Raw genomic sequence first — 16,395 nt, forward strand, 5'->3', positions numbered from 1 at the left:
GTTTCTTGAAATAACATAGACGACAAACAGATTTGTACATAATTTTCATATTTTATAGTCCTAGACCCCTTGATGCCATAAATTTACAATGTTCACGAATTGAAATACATACCATTTGTACGCAACTCCAGTAAAGTTATAGCCATACTAAGATTGAAACATAGAACATTAAATCAAAAATAATTTACAAATAAATGACATTTATTCAACAGCACAATAGAACAAATTATGATAACATATATTCACAGACACAAATATATATATATATATATATATATATATATATATATATATATATATATATATATATATATATATATATATATATATATATAAAGAAAGATGATGAGACTTACCAAACAAAAGCGCTGGCAGGTCGATAGACACACAAACAAACACAAATATACACACAAAATTCAAGCTTTCGCAACAAACTGTTGCCTCATCAGGAAAGAGGGAAGGAGAGGGAAAGACGAAAGGATGTGGGTTTTAAGGGAGAGGGTAAGGAGTCATTCCAATCCCGGGAGCGGAAAGACTTACCTTAGGGGGAAAAAAGGACAGGTATACACTCGCACACACACACATATCCATCCACACATACAGACACAAGCAGACATATATGCTTGTGTCTGTATGTGTGGATGGATATGTGTGTGTGTGCGAGTGTATACCTGTCCTTTTTTCCCCCTAAGGTAAGTCTTTCCGCTCCCGGGATTGGAATGACTCCTTACCCTCTCCCTTAAAACCCACATCCTTTCGTCTTTCCCTCTCCTTCCCTCTTTCCTGATGAGGCAACAGTTTGTTGCAAAAGCTTGAATTTTGTGTGTATATTTGTGTTTGTTTGTGTGTCTATCGACCTGCCAGCGCTTTTGTTTGGTAAGTCTCATCATCTTTCTTTTTAGATATATTTTTTCCACGTGGAATGTTTCCCTCTGTTATATATATATATATATATATATATATATATATATATATATATATATATATATATATATATATATGTGTGTGTGTGTGTGTGTGTGTGTGTGTGTGTGTGTGTGTGTGCGAGTGTATACCCGTCCTTTTTTCCCCCTAAGGTAAGTCTTTCTGCTCCCGGGATTGGAATGACTTCTTACCCTCTCCCTTAAAACCCACATCCTTTCGTCTTTCCCTCTCCTTCCCTCTTTCCTGATGAGGCAACAGATTGTTGCAAAAGCTTGAATTTTATGTGTATGTTTGTGTTTGTTTGTGTGTCTGTCGACCTGCCAGCACTTTCATTTGGTAAGTCACATCGTCTTTGTTTTTAGATATATTTTTCCTACGTGGAATGTTTCCCTCTATTATAATCTGATATATGTATATGTATATATATATATATATATATATATATATATATATATATATATCTCTGTGTGTGTGTGTGAGATTATAATAGAGGGAAACATATATATATAATGCAGTAATTTTATGATTTTTTTTTTCACAGGGTTTAATTGTGTTGGCATGACATATTATACAGTCAGAGTTTAAAACATTTCAAATAAAATTGAAGAATGAATAAGATCAAAATTTGTGAATTTTTGTGCTTATAGCACGATACAATTACCTACACCAACATTTCTCATTGTGCATTTTCATTACTGTATTTGTCTTTATCTGCATGTATTTAGTATCACTGTAAACAGAGAGCATGCAAGGTCATTTCTTCATCAGTATTTTAATGCCTACGAAAAACTATCTAAAAACTTGTTTAGTACACCAAATGCAAAGCCTACATACGTGACCCAGTACTGTTTATTATGGCACTTGTCTAAATGTGTTGATCTAAAAGATGTTAATAAAGGTTTATCTAATGCACAATAACCATTAACAGCTATTATATGTGGAAGAGTGTGATTTCAACATATAGGCATTGATTTGTTCAACAAGGTCATGCTAACATTTTTTTAAATATTAAACTTTTGAAAACAATAGTATAGTACTCTGTTTGTTAGTAAATGGTACACATTGAAACTATTATGGATAAGATTATTAACTTGTCTGCATGCATACTGAGGAACATAGTTTACTTGGTCTTCACTGAAATGAGAAACATTCCTCATTTCCTCTCAACCTCCATAATGGCTTCCTCTCATCCTGGAGTGTGAATGACACACTTGTGTCTCAAGTGTGCTAACTAAATAACTATAAGCTCTTAGAAGAACTTTACATTTCGCATTTGCATAGTTCTGATAATGCAGTATGTTACTTTGATTGTAACTTTATCATTATTTGCAGCCACCAATACCTGTGTCTTCTTTGACAGAACAAAAAGATGATTTGCAAACACCAAACCGCTGCATACAGATGGATGGTTTGGGAAATGTAAAGGGAGGTAAAGACTACATCTACCTGAATGTCTTTAGCCCAGAGGTAATCTCACAAGAGATTATCTAATAATTGCAGTTTATGTAAACTTCAAAAATAGAGCAAAATTTCGTCTAATTGACTGTTCCTAAAGTTAGGAATCTCTATGAACGTAAATGAGCTAATATGTGTAATGAATATATAAAAACAATGTTTATATACTGAATCTCATGGTAAATAAGAGAGTGTAGAGAAAGAGAGCTACATCCAATTTTCTTCTGTTGACATTTCTTCCCCTAAAGTTCTATACAGTTCCTAGATTAATTAGCATGTTAGTTGAATTTCACATCTAAATGTTGCTTGACAGTTAGTAATTACTGATTGGAAAATTCTTGTTCAAGGCTGTGGCATTCCATCTACCACAAAGAAACTGAAACTGCCTATGTTTTATGTGATGCTGCCTCTCACTACAGTACATTCATTTCATCAAGTATGATTTTAATTTGTAAATCATTTCACATATAGGCCTATATTTCATGTATGATTACAAAACATATAAAATTATAGGATGCATATGGAAAGAATTACGAAATGCATGAAATTAAAAGAAAATTTCTAGCACTATAATAAATTCAATGATTTTCATTATTTTCTGAAGTACAGCTCATGTCAGTCCAAAGCAGCACACTGAACAGAAGCACCAACCTTGCAATTATATATTGGACTTTCATCTTCTTTTTTTCTGATTGCTCTTTGTTTATAATTCTGATGAACATGTATATTAAAGACAGAAGTACACAGCCTAAGCATTTCATAAAGTATGATTTTTATTAAATTGTAGTTACCATCAGATACAAGTGTCCCAAGACCAGTACTGGTGCTGATACATGTTGGCTGCTTCACAACTGGTTATGCTCAGCAACATTATTTAGATTATTATATTGATCATGGAATAGTGGTTGTAACCATACAGTACTGTCTTGGACACTTAGGTAAGAACATTGACAATATAAGATAAAATCCTGAATGTTACAAGTAATTATATGCAAATAATAATTCTCTTATTAAATATAATAATACTATGAGATTGATTGATTGGTTTTTAATTGGTCCTGTTCGTTTACATTATGTACTGAGTGTCTACTTGGAACACAGAACAACTCAGCTTACCCTAATATTCTAAAATATTTAGCTTACATATTACATTATAATGCAGCAAATTAGCAACAATGTTTGCTACTAATTGCATCTTCAGTTTACATAACTCATACTACAGTATATTTAACTGATTACAGTTCACACATACAAGTAATATCAGCATTCCCCATTCTTTACCAATATACTCCTCTAGAATACAAAAATCTTTTTCCATTAAACAATCCTCTAGAAGTTGATGAAACATTATTCACTTACACTGCTGTATAGACTCTTAGGAAGACGCTTTAATAGTTGCACACTAGAATTTCAAGGATATTTTTCAGCAGCTATCACTCTGTGTGGTAGTCTACTCTGCTGATCTTTATTTCTTGTGTCATATGAGTAATAATCTGCATCTTCATCTAGCAATGTATTTCCTTTTATTAATGAAATTACTTTTCTTTACATGCACATGGATGGAAATGTCAATATATTTATACTGAGCAAGGCAGATATGAAAGAATCTGCTGCTTTTTTTAATTCGAGATGGTACCAATGGTCTCTTGCAAAATAAAAATTTGTATTTTATTTTTGCTTCTGGGGTTTCCCCAAACAGTAACACCATTCTATAAGTATAGTTCAAATACAACATAGTACAATGTACATGCAAGTTTTTTGCCAGCATAATGTGCAGGCAATTACATAATAAATATCACAGTATCTAATTTACAGCAGACATTGTCTATGCATTGTCTACATTGATGGTTATCATTCACTGTAATCCCTTAAAATTTGATCGAGTTAGCTTCTTCCAGTCATGTTTCATCTCTGAGTGTATCTGTACATGTCTCCTTTCCTATGTTTTCAAATGATCTCATATTGCTTCTTCCCATTATTTGCAAGAAAGTAAATGACCATTAACACTGTCTTTATTTAGATTTACTGCAAAGTCATTCTCTATGAGCCACTGTACTTTGTTATTTGTTGATATACACATACTTCATTCCAGTGTTTCCAGATTTTCTTCTGCATTCACTAATATCATGTCTCAGCATACAATGGCTTTTGATCCTTCTCACTGACATCAATATTTTTAAAAGAAGGTTGAGCAGAAGGAGGCCAATTATAAATTTATTTATTTATTTATTTATTTATTTATTTATTCTTTGCCCATGGACTCCAGCTGAAAATTCAGCTGAGAGTATTGGGTGTGTCATACAATAAGCTATTAACATCATACTTGATTTCATTATATATAAATGAAACAAATGATTAAACAGAAATAGTCCATAATCATACAAAGGTATTACATGTTTCACATTATATGTACACACAAATCCAAACAACATACATGATAATTTTAAACGTACATTTCAGTAATGATATAACATATTAAACACCATCTTAGTATTCACTCAAACTGTATATACATTTCTCTGTGAGATATAGTTTCAAATGATTTTTAAAACATTTTAGGTCTGTTTCTTTTTTAATGATTTTGGGGAGTTTATTAAAAAACCTTTTGCCTGCTTCTTCTGGGGCAGTCATAGACAGTTTTAGATTTCTGTTTATCATGAAATAATTTTCATTTCCTCTTGTACTGTGTTTGTGTATATCTTTATTTAGGAGGTGTTTATCACTTGACCTTACTGCCATTATGCTTTGGTATATGTACAGTGAATATACTGTCATAATATTATAGTGTACAAAAGCTTGCCTACAGGTCTGTCTTGGTGGTATTTTTGCAATGCATCTCACTGCCCTTTTCTGAATTGTGAATATTCTTTTTAGGTAGCCAGCTTGTGCACTTCCCCATACATGAACTGAATAAGACAAATGTGGGAAGACAAGTCCATAATACATTGATCTGAGGATTTTATCATCCACAGCCTTAGCTGTTTTATGCATGATGAAGATCTGTTTGTTTATCTTTTTACACAGTGCATCTATGTGCTCCCCCCATCCCAAATGTTTGTCTATTATAGTTCCTAAAAAATTTGTGCTGGTTACTTCTTTAATAGTCTTTCCATTTACATTAACATTTATATTATAATTTTCACTGTGCTTGGTCTGAAATACTACATTCATTGTTTTAGACTGATTCATAAACAGGTTGTTTTGTGTTAAATATTTATTTGCATTTTCGATAGTCAGGAGAGCTTCCTTCTCAAGCTCCTCCTTTGTGTCAGCTGTGCAAATGATTGTTGTGTCATCAGCATACATTATAAGTTTCTGATTTATATAGCTAGGGAAGTCATTTACGTAGAGTATAAATAGTATTGGCCCAAGCACAGACCCTTGAGGCACACCGTGTTTAACTGTTTGTAATTCTGATCTGTAGTTTGTTATATTTCCCCCACTAGTATGTCTGATTTCTGTGCATTGTTTCCTATTTGTAATGTATGATTTAAGTATGTCATAGCATTTTCCTCTAATTCCATACTGATATAATTTCATCATTAATTTTGAGTGGTTCACACAATCAAATGCCTTAGATAGGTCCATAAAAATCCCACAAGTCTTTTGTTGCCTGTCAAGTAAATTAAGAATGTGCTCAATTATATCTGTTGATGCTGTTTTTGTTGACTTCCCTTCTCTGAAACCATGTTGTGATGAATGCAGTATACTGTACTTTGTTATAAAACTTACAATTCTATTCTTTACTATCATTTCATAGATTTTAGCAAATGTTGAGATCAATGATATTGGCCTGTAATTTCCTAGTTCATCCCTGTTCCCTTTCTTAAATATTGGCTTCACTTTACTTACTTTCAGTGAATCTGGAAATATACCTTCTTCTATCGCAGCATTCAGCATGTGTGTCAATGGTTTTAAAATACATTCTCTGCATTCCTTTACGAGATGTGATGTGACACCATCCAAGCCAGATGAATGTTTAATTTTAAGTTGTTTTATTAGGTTTGACACTTCTGCATCCGTTGTAGGTATGAAAACCATAGTATGATTTGTATGTGGGGGGTTTAACAATTTACTTACTGCATTTGTTTTATTTTGACTTATTAATTCGTCTGCTACAGTAATATAATATTTGTTAAAAGTATTGGCTACTTCTAGAGGGTTTGCGTTGTTTTTCCCACTCATCAGTGGGCAGATGTCCTCCGCCCGATTTGTTACTTTTCCTCTCTCTTCATTAATGAACGACCATAAGCCTATTGAGTGGTTCTTTCCCTTATCTATAGACATCCTGATGAATGATGCTTTAGTTTTTCTGATAAAACTACAGTACTCTTTCTTTTTTATTTTATACAGTGTGTTGTAGGCCTCAGTATTTTTTTGTTTGGATAGGTCATAATACACTCTCAGATTATTTCTGGCATGGATTACTTCTCCAGTCACCCAGCTTTTCTTTTTTTGTTGCTGTTTGACAAGCCTTTTACTAACAGGACATGTAACATCATAATAATAATTGAATAAAGAAAAAAACTGGTTCCATTTGCTGTTTGCATCTTTAGCTGCATATATTGTTTCCCAGTTTTCTGCCTCTAACATCCTTTTTAGCAGATTTATGTTATGTGGGTAGTTCTGTCTTCTCATCTCCCATATCTTCTGCACTGAATCACTAGTCTTTATATTTATGTCTATCATGATTGCAAAATGGTCTGCTAATGTGGAGTTTATTACCTGTGTGTCACAATAGCATGTAGGAATATTTGTTATTACATGATCAATTATAGTTTCACTATGCTTTGTTACTCTGGTTGGTTTATCTATTTTTATTTTTAGGTTGTATATGCACAATAAGTCCAATAGGGTCTTAGTATTGTCTGTATTTTTACTTGTGTCTATGTTCAGATCTCCTATAATTATCAAATAAGCATATGTTTTTGAGAGGTGTTGGATTATATCTTCCAGCTGTTCAAAGAAGGTTTTGATTATACCATTTGGTGATCGATACAAACCTAATACACAACATAAATTCCCAGCAATTTTAGTTTCCAGTGCTGTAGCTTCAAAGCTCAATTCTATAGCATATTTTGATATATTTATGGCTTTAGTTGATTTATAGTTAGAAAAAATGGCAACCCCACCACCTTTATAGGAAGTTCTGCAAAAACTGGCTACTCTCACATAATTCTTCAAGTTGTACATTCCTATGTGATTTTCTTTTAGCCCATGTTCTGTAACTACTAGAATGTTTGGCCTATACTCCTGTAATATTACCTCTAGTTCCTCTGTTTTATTGTTTATGTATTGAACATTTTGGTGAAGTATTCTAACAGTTGGCTTTAAATGTAATAGTTCCCCTTCCTGTAATATACTAAGCACTTCACTTGCTGCCTTTGCTTCTGGTACTATGCAATGTTTTTTTTCAGTTTGTGTCATTAAACACGGATCGTATCTTTGTCCGGTGTTTATTTTCCTCTCACTATTGTCACACTGGTATTTAAGATGGACAGTTTTACTTACATCTTTTTCCATGTTCTCTTCCTGCTTACTCGGTACCATAAAAAATCCTCACTTAGTGTAGCAGGTCTCCTAGTTCTCAGGCATCTGTCTTGATTGGAACCTGCTTCTGCTGTTGATCTCCCAGGCCTCAGGTACCTCTTCTGTGTGGTTGCTGTTGCAGGTGGCTCCTGTGCTCCCCGACTTGGTGACTGCCCTTCTTTGTTAGCTGCTGCGGCTAATGACCCTTGTATGTTTTCCTCACATGCATTTTCATTGCCTTGAGGTAGTATTATGGGGTCTGCTGTTCTGGATGCTGTTGCTGATGACGACAGCTCTGCTGATGATTGTGGTGATTCTGCTGCTATTGGTTTAACTGACACTGCTGCGGAGAATATCTGAGCCTTTGCTGCTGCTACTGGTGTTTGTTGTAGCTCTACTGCAGATAATGATGGTTCCACTGTTACAGACAACTCTTGTTTTGGCGGAATTGGGATTGGAGACACTTCCATTACAGATGACTCATTAATAAATTTAAGTATTTCGGCACTAATAATCTTTTTCCCTTTTACGTTCATGTGGAGACCATGTCTTGTGAAGTGCTCTCTGTGAAGACTGTTTATCTCTACGAAAGTCGTATTCTGGAAACCTCTACATATTTTCTCAAACAGCCTGTTTGCTGTAACAATCTCGATGTTTACGCACGAGTTTTCCATCAGATCGTGTCTCCTGGGGATACTAACAATGTAGAAATGCACTCGAGGCATCCTTTTGATAGTTTCCTTTAGGATTCTCGTTGCACGCCAAGTTTCATTACAGTAAACATCATTTGCGCCTCCTATTATGATGCAGCTGTTACCGGTCGTTAATATGTTGTCACTGTTTTTCAGAATCTCGCGTAATGGCGCGCCTGGTTTGATTATGCCTGTTAGATTAAGGTCTGGGTGATTTCTTCTCATAATTTCCGTAATTCCTCTCCCATGACTATCTGCAAAAATATATGTCTGTTGCTTGTGTCCTTGCTTATGCATAACGTGGTTGTTTACTTTTTTTTCTTTACGAATATTTACCTTGTGTTTTTCTCCGTTTAATCCACTTGTATATTTTTGTGTGGATAGTTTGTTCATATTTTTATCCATAGATGCACTATTAACACTTTCTTTTCTTGCGTTTAATTCACTTGTGTCTTTTTGAGTGATCAGTTCGTTGATATATCTAGTTACAGTCGTACTGTTTACACTTTGTACATTTGGTTGTGCAGACCTACGAATTTTATGGCTAGCATTAATGAGATCTTGTTGCCTTGACGATTCAGACAGTTCCCGTATGGTTAGTACCAAATTTTCCATTGTTTTTATATATTTTTTTATAATGTCAAGTTCTTTTTGAAGTTCGTCATGCACGCTGTCTTCTATTCCCGCGTAGTACTTTCCACTCGCGATCTCGCGGCCGTTACACTCTATGTCACATTTACACTGTATTTGTAAATCTTCTTGAGCAAAGCAGTGTGAATGGCACCATTTATGTTTAAACACGCATATTCTAATTCCATTTAGCACTGTTTCGTCACAAACAATACACTTGATTGAAATTAAGTCCTCAAAAACTGCAGAGCGGTTTAAAGTTACGCGTACATTTGCCGCCATCTTGCCGCCATATGCTTGAGATACATTGTATTTAGTTTTCCAGTTTCAGATGTGCATTCAGATTGTCTTTCCCACTTACTGACTATGATTTTACTCATTGTACTGCCTGTCCACGTATGCTGTAGCTTTCAAGTTTTTCAGTTAGTGCTGTATAAGTGATTGTGTCAAGAACTTTAGACCATCCAGAAACATAGCAGATACAGAGTCTGTTTTGCCTAATGCATCCATAACAGATTATGTTAGGTTTGAGATAATGGTTGCTGTCTACTTTTGTTTTCGGGAACCATGTTGTGCTGGAATCAGAATACTATGTTCCTCTAGTAATGTAACCATCCTGCTGTGCACGAGTATCTCTTGCGGTTAGGAGTATTCAATGGTTAAAGACGCTAGTCTGTAGTTTTTCATGTTACCTTTGCCACCATTTTTGTATACCGGTACAGCCTTTTATAAAGACACCCTTCTCCAAATGAATAATTTACTATATTCGGAGGAATTTAATAATATTCAGAGGAATTTAATAATTTCTTCATTTACACATTTTATGAAATGTGATACTTCATTGTCTCTTGCAGACTTCTTTGATTTTAATTTCTGAATTATTTTTATGAGTTCCATTTCTGTGACTGGTTCCAGGAACACTGACTGGGATGGCTGACCAAAGGTTCTAGATTTCTTTAACCCTGATTTATTTTCCCTTTTAAATTTTGTACAGCAGCTTTGAAATTGTTGTTGAATACATTGGCAATTTCAATTCCATCTATAACTATGCTGTTCTCATTTCTCATTTACTTCATAAAAATTCTGTTATTTACACCATTCTCTTCTGACTACCTCTTTTAGTGTTGATTCTGCCCCATGCAGTTTCTTTTTCGTGATATGATTTTGCTATGGTTCTGTGTGCTGCAGTGGCTTTTGGTTCTCTTATTAACTGGCTGCACTACTTATGATGATGTTCACATGTCCCCATATCCACTATTTGTCAGAGTCCCTTCACTATAGTCCTGGTTCATAATCCATTGCCAACTGTGACCCCCTGTTAAAAAAATCATGTTTTGTTGATTGATAATCCTGAATTTTGCTTGTTCAGCTTTACTTCTGTTTTTGAGGCCTATTTTTTGTAGCTTTAAAACTTTAAATGAAGAAAAGTGAAAGAAGAATGGAAAACATTCATAGGAAAATTGATATACAGGCATTACTTCAGCACACATGTCCAACAGAAAACATGCCTCCTGGAGGGATATGCTCTTCATTTTTCAGTTCAGTCCTTTTTGGTAAAAGTGAATGTATCATGCTTTGTCTGTTGGTAATGATCCATGAATATCCAGTACTCATTTGTGTCCTGGAGTACTTCCAAATGCATCCGAGTTCATGTGTTATATGCCTTGATACACTATCTATGCTGTCTTCAGTGACAGTCAATAGTTGTCTTGAAACAACCCTTTTGTATTCAATGTTATGAAAATTTACCATAAATTTTACATGTCAGTGTTTTATGCACAATGCATCTTTTTTGTGTCTCAGTAACTCAATACAAATAATTATCACTCTTCTACAACTAATAGATGTAGTGAATTTTTTGAATAAATTTTTCCTATGCTTTATGGCACAAAACAGGAGTTAGAAAGTATAGTATATAAAACAAGAAGTCATATGCTTCTTGTCAAGAGAAGACACTCATTATTTTATTAATAACCATTTTAATCTTACATTGAGTGCCACAATTGTTGTAGTCAGACCACCTTCCTACATTTATGACCAGGTGTGCAGCAATTTCCATACCTCATGATGATTGGAAAGTGCTTATATGTTAGATGCTTCAAAATTAATGAAGATTTCCAGCATGGTATCATTAGAAGTCATTGTGCCATTATGGAGTTGGAGTGTTAATGTGTGGTGTCAGTGATACAAAGCTTATTCAGACATGGTGAATATGTTGACACACATACTATCTTGCTGGTCCTCTCTAAAGTGTTTGAAAAGATTGCAGCAAAACAAATTAATAAATTTCTTACTGCAAATGATATAATTTTTAAAAACCAGTTTGGATTCCAACAGGGTAAAAGCACTATGAATACTATAAATGAGTTTATCCAAAAAATATTCTGTGATCTAACTAAAGCTTTCAATCTGTATATTGAGCAAGCAGTAAAGGAAACAAAAGAAAAGTTCAGAGTAGGTATTAAAATCCATGGAGAAGAAATAAAAACTTTGAGGTTCACCGATGACATTGTAATTCTGTCAGAGACAGCAAAGGACTTGGAAGAGCAGTTGAACGAAATGGACAGTGTCTTGAAAGGAGGGTATAAAATGAACATCAACAAAAGCAAAACGAGGATAATGGAATGTATTCGAATTAAGTCAATTGATGCTGAGGGAATTAGATTAGGAAATGAGACACTTAAAGTAGTAAAGGAGTTTTGCTATTTGGGGAGCAAAATAACTGATGATGGTCAAAGTAGAGAGGATATAAAATGTAGACTGGCAATGGCAAGGAAAGCATTTCTGAAGAAGAGAAATTTGTTAACATCGAGTATAGATTTAAGTGTCAGGAAGTCGTTTCTGAAAGTATTTGTATGGAGTGTAGTCATGTATGGAAGTGAATAATGGACAATAAATAATTTAGAGAAGAAGAGAATAGAAGCTTTCGAAATGTGGTGCTACAGAAGAATGCTGAAGATTAGATGGGTAGATCACATAACTAATGAGGAGTTACTGAACATAATTGGGGAGAAGAGGAATTTGTGACACAACTTGACTAGAAGAAGGAATCAGTTGGTAGGACATGTTGTGAGGTATCAAGGGATCAGCAATTTAGTACTGGAGGACAGTGTGGAGGTTAAAAATCGTAGAGGGAGAACAAGAGATGGATACACTAAGCAGATTCAGAAGGATGTAGGCTGCAGTAGGTACTGGGAGATGAAGAAGCTTGCACAGGATAGAGTAGCATGGAGAGCTGCATCAAACCAGTCTCAGGATCGAAGACCACAACAACAACAACAACAACTAAAGCTTTCAATTCAGTGAACCATGCATTACTCCTCCACAAATTACAGATGTATGGAATCAGGGACACTGCTTTGAAATGGTTTAGCTCTTACCAGTCAGGTAGGAAACAAAGAGTAATTTTAACTTCAAGTGGAACCAGTTATTCCTCAGACTGGAAAACAGTTTCCCAAGGAGTCCCACAAGGTTTGATATTGGGTCCCTATCTGTTTCTATTTTACGTAAATGACTTACCACTCGCTATTGATGTTCATTCAGTCTGATTTGCTGATGATACATCAGTTCTAAATGAAAATGAGGTATCTGAAAATATTCCAGAAAAGCCAAAAATACTTTAGAAAAACTCGAATCTTGGTTCTATCAAAATGGACTAAAACTAAATGTAACTAAAACCAAAATGATGCAGTTTGAAGCTAAATCAGTAGAAAGGACTGAAATAAAGATAACTTGTAATGATCAGGATATCACAGAAGCAAACCACGTGAAGTTCTTAGGACTAAATCTTGACAAAAATTTAAATTGGAAGTACACATAGATTACGTAGCAAATAAACTGAACAACTTAGCATTTTCAATCTGTATTTTGTCAGGTGCCACAAACATGGATACCATAAAGATAATTTATCACTGCTACTTTGAGTCAACTATTCGTTATGGCATAATCTTGTGGGGAAATTCAGCAACTGTCACTAGGCTCCTAGTATTACAAAAGAAAGTAATTAGAAACGTGTGTTGCAAAAAAAAAAAAAAAAAATGGGATTCCTGTCGACCACTGTTAAAAAATAAATTTAAAAATACTATCTATACCCTCACTTTACATATATGAGATGGTGGTGTTCCTATATAAAAATCAACATACACTAGACACTTTCCGTTTTGACCACAACTACAGCACTCACCACAGAGATAACTTCAGACTTCCAACACATCATTTAAAACTTTATGCCCAAACGTCAGAGTATATGGGGTTAAAAATTTTCAATAAAATAAAAGGCAGTAATATATTTAAAATGGAGCTTGGTTCACTGAAAAGATTGCTCTTTACTCTTCTGGTGGAAAAGTGTTATTATTCTGTCGATGAATTCATTGAGGACAGCTTTACAGTCTGAACACAGGGATTGTACTATATGTATTATTTTCTATACATGTGAAGCTGTAACTTAGAAATGTAAAATATAATGTAAACTTTTGTATTTCTCTTAAAAAAGTGAAAAAAGGTTTCTTTTGTAAACCTTGACATGTCTCCTGTACATCAAATCAAATGACTTGAAAATTGTACTTAATGAGATGAATAAATCACATATCACATATCACTGTTGGCCCATGATGGAGTTGGAGTGCTAATGTGTGGTCTCAGTGATATAGAAGCTTATTCAAACATGGTGAATATATTGACTCGGTTTCATATGTGGTAATCATTGACCACCTAAAACAGTACCTTTGTGCTTTGACTGAACAGATTCTATGGTTTAACTACACTTTTGTTTTCATGCACTGGCTGTTTCCCATTCTTTGTTCTTATGTACTTGATATTTGTATATAAAATTTTCTCCAATAATTTAATGTGTGTTGGTCTAGTATTCCCTCATTTACTGCAGGGGAACAGAGATTTCCACACATACCATTAATATACATCAGTACATTATTACTGCCAACACTTTTGCAGCCTATGTAACCAAGAGATGATTAATGTATTAATATTTTTGATCATACTAACAATTTATCACATTTGTAAAAATGATCTGTTTTATGTAAAAGTTTAAGGAACTATACATCCTTCTTCAAGCTCTCTCTCTCTATTTATCTATCTACCTATCCCCCCTCCTCTCTCTATAACTCTCTCTTCTTCATCAGTCTCTCTGTCTCTCTCTCTCTCTCTCTCTCGCTCTTTCTCTCTCTCCCTCCCTCTCTCTCTCTCTCTCTCTCTCTCTCTCTCTCTCTCTCTCTCTTTCCAAGATAGAAAAGGAAAACAGATCAGCATCAGAGAATCTTCCTTCCCAAAACCCCTCCCAAAACAGTAAATTCATACATTTTAATAATCATTTCTTATTTTCACTGTTTGTAGCATGTAAATTAAACTTCACCTGATGCAAATGGCAATTTTTTGTCTATTATAAACCATGTGTAACAGTATAATTGCAAATGAATTTTGTTTATTTTTCAAGACATGTATTTTTTTTCATGCTGAAAGAAATTTTGTTGAACACAGGGTTCATGAGTATAGGCGTCTCACTTCTTCCTGGAAACCTTCGAATGAAATATCAAGTCCTTGCACTAAAGTAGATAAAACAAAACGTTAAAGCATTTGGTGGTAATCCAGATGAAGTTACTATTGCAGGTAAAGTTCAGGAGGACTTGCAGTACATTACCACTTGCTGTCACCATTATCAAAAGGTATAGCAATAAATGTAAGATTTGAGAATTGATAATGAGAAATAATATTAGGATAATTATTTGAAAAGCTGTAAGGTGCTGCCATTCCAAGTATGTGAGAAGTGGTGGTATACACCAAAACATCAAACACAAGTCCATTAAACATGGGTCAGGAAATGCAAATATCCTCTCTGAAATTTGAACACCAATTCACAGGAGAAGCTGAACATGACATCCATTAATGGCACTTTTCATAGAGGTGTTCAGTGTTATGTCTGCCCATGGAAATGCATCCCTCTACCATTTTCCATTACACATTCTTGACAATGTAAAATTATATGATATTTATTTTGTTTAGCAGTATCCCATTACAGATTTTGTTCTGTCTTCCCATTACAATATTTTTTAAAGGTAAAAAAGCTCCATAACTGTAATGTGAGGATGGAAAGCAATTACCAGAACCACTAATTTCCATCTGAATTTGTATCAGATTGTGCTGAACAGCAAACATACGCGACTATGTTGCAGCTAGTAAAACTAGTGCCATGTCTGGCTTAAGACAGAGTCAAAAGGCTCTGTAAACTGAAGCAGAAAATCAGTACTGAGTTAATGAATATTAGATTCAATAAGCAGTGTCTTGCAGCAGGTGTCACACTGAATTATGCGAAAGTGAACATTAAACAATGGTCAGCCCTCGTCTTATTAATCAAAGCCAAAAGTGAGAGGAACTGGATTAGAGCCCAGTTATGTGGATCATACAAACATAAAGACTTGCTAAGTAAAGAAGCTTTCGATTTACATTTTCAATTAAGTAACGAACTGTCTAGTACTCAGTTTCAGTTTGATTGGCAAGAAATTTCTAACAGAGTAAGGTCTAATGTTGAAAGAATAGAAAAGAGGCATAAAAAAATGTTAGGCTTATTGCTAAAGCGTCAGAAGGCTAATGTAAAAGTAAGGATGGCCTTGGACAACATCGCTTTTATGATAGAGTAGCTAACTTGACAAATATCGAATAGAATGAGGACAAAATCCTCCGCTGAATAAAGGTTTACAACATAACGTCACTCCTAATCTTAATAATCAAAGCATTATAAGAGTCATAGTCGCAACTAAAATGGTACGGTATGTGAAGCAGCTAAGATGACGAAACTAGAAGTTGCAAACACAGCTGCTAAAGTTAATAAAGCTTTATCCAGTCAGTGTAACTCTTCTAATGCCGTCAATCATAAGAGTTGTATCTTAAAAAATCTTAATACAAAGTTAGAAAAAGATAAGGCAATGGTCATTCGTGCAGACAAGGGTAATACAGCAGTCCTTATACATGAAGAGGACTATATTAAGAAAATGGAGGAATTCTTCTCTGAAAATGAGATAATAGAAGTTCACAAAGACCCAATACAGAAGTTGCAGACAGATCTACGGAAAAAGATAGACAGCTCCCAATTTCTGCTTAATGATCAAGAAAAGAAATCGCTAAAAATGATGAATCCTAAGCTCCCCCAATTGAG

General features: G+C 34.4%; 1 protein-coding gene across 1 annotated transcript; it reads right to left on the reverse strand.

The window, feature by feature from the left end:
* Positions 1-8,670: 8,670 nt before the first annotated feature.
* On the reverse strand, positions 8,671-9,215 carry LOC126235202 (uncharacterized). The gene is made up of 2 exons (XM_049943932.1): positions 8,937-9,215; positions 8,671-8,854 (listed from the first exon to the last, which is right to left on the reverse strand). Exons 1-2 carry the CDS (start codon positions 9,213-9,215, stop codon positions 8,822-8,824), a joined length of 312 nt encoding a protein of 103 aa, XP_049799889.1. The 3' UTR covers positions 8,671-8,821.
* Positions 9,216-16,395: the final 7,180 nt, after the last annotated feature.

The sequence above is a fragment of the Schistocerca nitens genome, chromosome 2 (genome assembly GCF_023898315.1).
Source record: "Schistocerca nitens isolate TAMUIC-IGC-003100 chromosome 2, iqSchNite1.1, whole genome shotgun sequence".
NCBI lineage: Eukaryota > Metazoa > Arthropoda > Insecta > Orthoptera > Acrididae > Schistocerca > Schistocerca nitens.